Source organism: Brassica oleracea, chromosome C1, assembly GCF_000695525.1.
Source record: "Brassica oleracea var. oleracea cultivar TO1000 chromosome C1, BOL, whole genome shotgun sequence".
NCBI lineage: Eukaryota > Viridiplantae > Streptophyta > Magnoliopsida > Brassicales > Brassicaceae > Brassica > Brassica oleracea.
In genome coordinates this window covers 9,105,508-9,109,870 of record NC_027748.1, presented here as the reverse complement: position 1 = coordinate 9,109,870, position 4,363 = coordinate 9,105,508, and the positions used below count along the sequence as shown (strand labels likewise).

The 4,363-nt window shown below is 44.3% G+C and overlaps 1 protein-coding gene across 1 annotated transcript; it reads left to right on the top strand.

Moving 5' to 3' along the window:
- Nucleotides 1-251: 251 nt before the first annotated feature.
- Nucleotides 252-742, top strand: LOC106330769. Its single transcript, XM_013769189.1, has 2 exons — nt 252-277; nt 346-742. The coding sequence occupies exons 1-2, from the start codon at nt 252-254 to the stop codon at nt 740-742; spliced, it is 423 nt and encodes a 140-aa protein (XP_013624643.1).
- Nucleotides 743-4,363: the final 3,621 nt, after the last annotated feature.

The following is a 4,363-nucleotide window of genomic DNA, read 5'->3' as shown; positions in this document are numbered from 1 at the left end:
TTAGCTTTTATGTGTGTTTTCCATACATTGTGTGTGCTAACATCATCGTAATATGCAGGAGATTGACGCCATGATGTACGTATTCCGGGAGAGAACATCTCTGAAACGATGGGAACTTCATCGTGTCGCCTTCATGTCTGTTGTCTTCAGCAACATTATTAAAAAGGAGTATGAAAGTTTCAAGGCGGGTATAAGAAAATACAAGCTTCATCATTTGCTACTGCAGTAAGGCAAAGGGGTCCTTCCACCACATGGACGGACACAAGAGATATGGAATGTAGATGTGGATCGACTGTATGTCCCTGTTCATGTTAGCGGGAATCATTGGATCGCATTGTGTATCAGTTTCGTGACGAGGAGCATTGATGTGTTTGATTGCTCGGGCAGAAAAAGGTACAAGGAATTGGATGGGTTCGCAAATCTTGTTCCTCGTATTGTCAAGGCAGTTCAGCCACCGAGTTACCAGAAGGACTTTACGTTCGCTGCATATACGGTTCACTATGTCCCCATGGGTAAGCTGAATAAAAGTGCATGTGATTGTGGTGTCTATACAATAAAGTTCATCGAGTGCCATTCGCATGGATTGAAGTTGCCCTTGGTGAATGATGGTAACATCAAAGAAGCTCGCCACAGAGTTTTGTGGGATCTATGGGAAGCGGCAAACGACCCGGAATTGGTTGAGAGGATGTCAAATTATGAACCTCCAGAGTGTCTCACTTCAACCGTAGAAGAGATTCTGTGAGAATCGATTTTTAAATGTAACTAGTTCGGCTTTTATTCTAACTTTTAGGATAAAAATGCTTAATCTAATGTGTGTTTTATTAGGAACATGAATGCTTAATCCCTCTAATGAATTGCTTTTGGGTTTATTATTCTAAGTTTTTGACAATGTGTTTAATGAGACCCAAAAAAGTCATGTCGGCGACAACAATCACCCAAAACAAGACCCTAAACAATACCCTAAACGAGACAAATAGAAAACATAATATGAAACAATAGAAACCACAGTCATTCAGTCGAGAGTCTTAAAAAACACCTAACGAGACCCTAAACAGAAACCAAAACAACATTAATCATGTATTCTAATAGCCGCTAGAGAAGGAATCAGCCCATAAGAGTTTATAAAACGAATCAAATTCAATACACTTAACTTGGTTTCTTGTAAACCCGACTTTTGATCCAAATCACCAATAAAACCCGACCAGAATTAGATCCACAAATAACCTAATATCCGACATATTTAAACAAAAAACCCGAGTTTTCCCATTTTTCAGAATTCTCTTCTCTGTCAATATCCTTTTTCTCTCTGAATCAATTTTCCTAAAACATGAATACTCCAAGGCGATATTCGTACGGGGTGCCATCTAGGTGCTGGTGTGGGAAGGGGGTCGTGATTTTCTATTCGAGAACATATGAGAATCCTTACCGACGGTTCTATAGATGCGAAATTGGGTCACATGTTCATGGTGTCGATTTGTTTAAGGATTCAAATACAGAATGACTAGTTATCGAAACTCTGTTTTGTTTAAGGCGTTAGTCATGGCTTTGATGTTTTTTGTCTGAATCGATTTCCGATTAAGAAAGACGAACATGCTGTCCTGACTTGATTTTTTTTTCTATGTAGCGAAAAAAGGAAACCCATGTATTTAAGTGGGTTGATGAAGCTTTGGTTGATGAGATTCAAAAGGTAGAGGCAAAGCAAGGGAGAATTACAGAAGCGATTGAAGATCTGAAAATGAGTATGAAAAAGACAGTTGAAGAAGAAGTAAGGAAGTAGAAAAATCCCTTTCAATTAGGTTGTTTAGGAATCATTCTATGAATTTTTGGAAAAGCCAAAAATGAATGAAATCAGTCTACTGGTTCTTAGTATTTTGATTCTTACTCTTTTGTTCTTACAATGACAATGTCACTTTTGTGGTTCTTAGTCTTTTGTTCTTACAATTACTATGTCACTTTTATGGTTCTTACTATGGCTATGTTTTGGTTCTTTGAGTTTTGTTCATGCGATGTTGTCTATGATAATGAAAACACAGAATCATCATACATTTAACACGTACAAATCGAGAACCATGAAACTGAGAAAAAATGATGATGCCAATGTATAACAATGAAACTTAGAAGAATGATGCCAATGTATAACAATGAAACTGAGAAAAAAAACAAACGAAATTTATCCAAATAAAAAGAGAGTCTATAGTTTTTAGAAAAAAAAACCATACAAAACAATGATAAGAATGCACTTTGAAATAAGCTCGCCTAGTGTAGGAGATGGATTACATCCCTCCACAAGGCCCATCGAATAACATGCCCTAATCCAGCAAGTCGGATCAATTTGGTCGGCTCGGTGGCTAAACCTATCGGCTTGACCTTAGAGTACTTTTAGCCGGTCAAGTAAGTCGGCTAAAAATGCCCGGCTTAGAGGGAGCCTTGTTCAGGCATGTATAACTCGGCCTGTCGCATCAAGGCCCAAAGGGGCACGAAACTAGGGCATCTGGAGCAGGAGTCCTATAAGAAGGGAAAAGGAAGCAACAAGAAGGGGACTTTTGGACCATTGAACACATTGAGCGGCTAGATCTAGGGTTTTAGGTTATCTCTTTGATCTTGTTACTCTTCTATCTTGTTGCTCTTGAATCTTCTTGTCACTCTTGTAACCCTTTAAACAAGATCTAAATAAAACGTCTTTAGTCATCCCATTTATGACTTCTTCCATCTTAGTCGACTGAATCTCGTTCAAACAATTGGCGCCCACCGTGGGGCTCGAACCCACGACCACAAGGTTAAGAGCCTAAACATTCCCTCGACGAAACGAGAAGGGAGAACCACCAGGGAAAGAGTGAGGTCGCTATCAGACAGCGGATCCACACGAAGCTTCGTAGCCTCCGCCTCGTAGAGTTTCTCCTGTTCGATAAAAACGTCAATCATTTCTTGCGGGATCTCCGTCCCACTTGCCTTTATCATCTCGAGGCACTTCCTCGTCCCCGAAGCTTGACCGTACAGATTCTTCGCCTTCCCAAAGGCGTCAAAGCGAGTTAGATGGTCGCGCACGCGACCAAAGCGAGTTAGATGGTCGCGCACGCGACCAAAGCAGTCGTTTGCCTTCTCGATCATAGCAGCTTCGACCCTTTCCCTCTCACGAGTAACCTCGAGTCCCCGGGAGTCTCTCAAGCGGCACTTCCTCGTCCCCGAAGCTTGACCGTACAGATTCTTCGCCTTCCCAAAGGCGTCAAAGCGAGTTAGATGGTCGCGCACGCGACCAAAGCGAGTTAGATGGTCGCGCACGCGACCAAAGCAGTCGTTTGCCTTCTCGATCATAGCAGCTTCGACCCTTTCCCTCTCACGAGTAACCTCGAGTCCCCGGGAGGCTCTCAAGCGCTGCCTCTCTCTGATCAATTTCTCTACCGCAGCGTCCCTTTCCTCGAGTAGCTCTGCCTTCTCCTTTTCAAGGGTCGCAGTCGCTTGCTCCAAACGGGTGTTCTCTCGAGCAAGCTCTTTCTTAGCCGCGCCGGCGGATTTGAGCTTACCCTCCAGCTCTTCGAACTTCACTCGAAGGACTTCTTTCTCCTTCGAAGCCTTCTCGTTAGCCTTTTTATGCTCATCCCTCACCCTCTCAATGGCCTTCAATCTTGCTTGAGCGAGCTTCTCCGAAGCTCCCAACTGGATCATCGTCTGCTTTAGGGCACTGTCGTATTTCTCGACAAGGAAGTTCATGCTCCCGTCACTCTGCAAAATGACAAACACGGACCACGTGAGATGGATCAACCCAATAAATCAAAGAAGGAGACAAAAGGTGAAAGGAAGCGTAGATACCCGCGCTCTCGAGGAAGCAGCGTCGATGTATTCATTCTTGAAGTAAATGTCTTCCAGTTGTGGCATCTCCTTCGTCCCACCACGAATTTGACGCGTCAGCTCCGCACACCTAAGGGGATTAAGGATCAGGGGAGTTGTCTCGTTGTAGGAAAACTCAACGCGATCAGGAAATTCGACCCTCCTCCTCTTCGCGATGGAACCTTCAGGTTCAGACCTCGCGGGCTCACCACCAGAACCTCCTTCTCGCGAGTAGGTTTTCTTCTTTTCCTCTGACAGGTTTCCAGAAGTACCGCAGGCATCCCCAACAGCGTCGACTATGGCCGCGTCAGCAACGTTTGCGTCATAGGTAGAAGGGCGGGGCTCTGCCTCAACAGACCTCTCAGTTTTCTTTCTCGGGTGACCACCTGATGCCGCCCCGACTAAAACAGCCTCTTGCCCTTCTGCTCCGCTACGAGACCTTTTTCTCCCATCCTTCTTCTTTTTAGACTTCGAACCCTCGGAAGTCGCGTCGACGGGAGCAGACTCTTCGGGAGGAACCTCGTCGGTCGCTCCCACC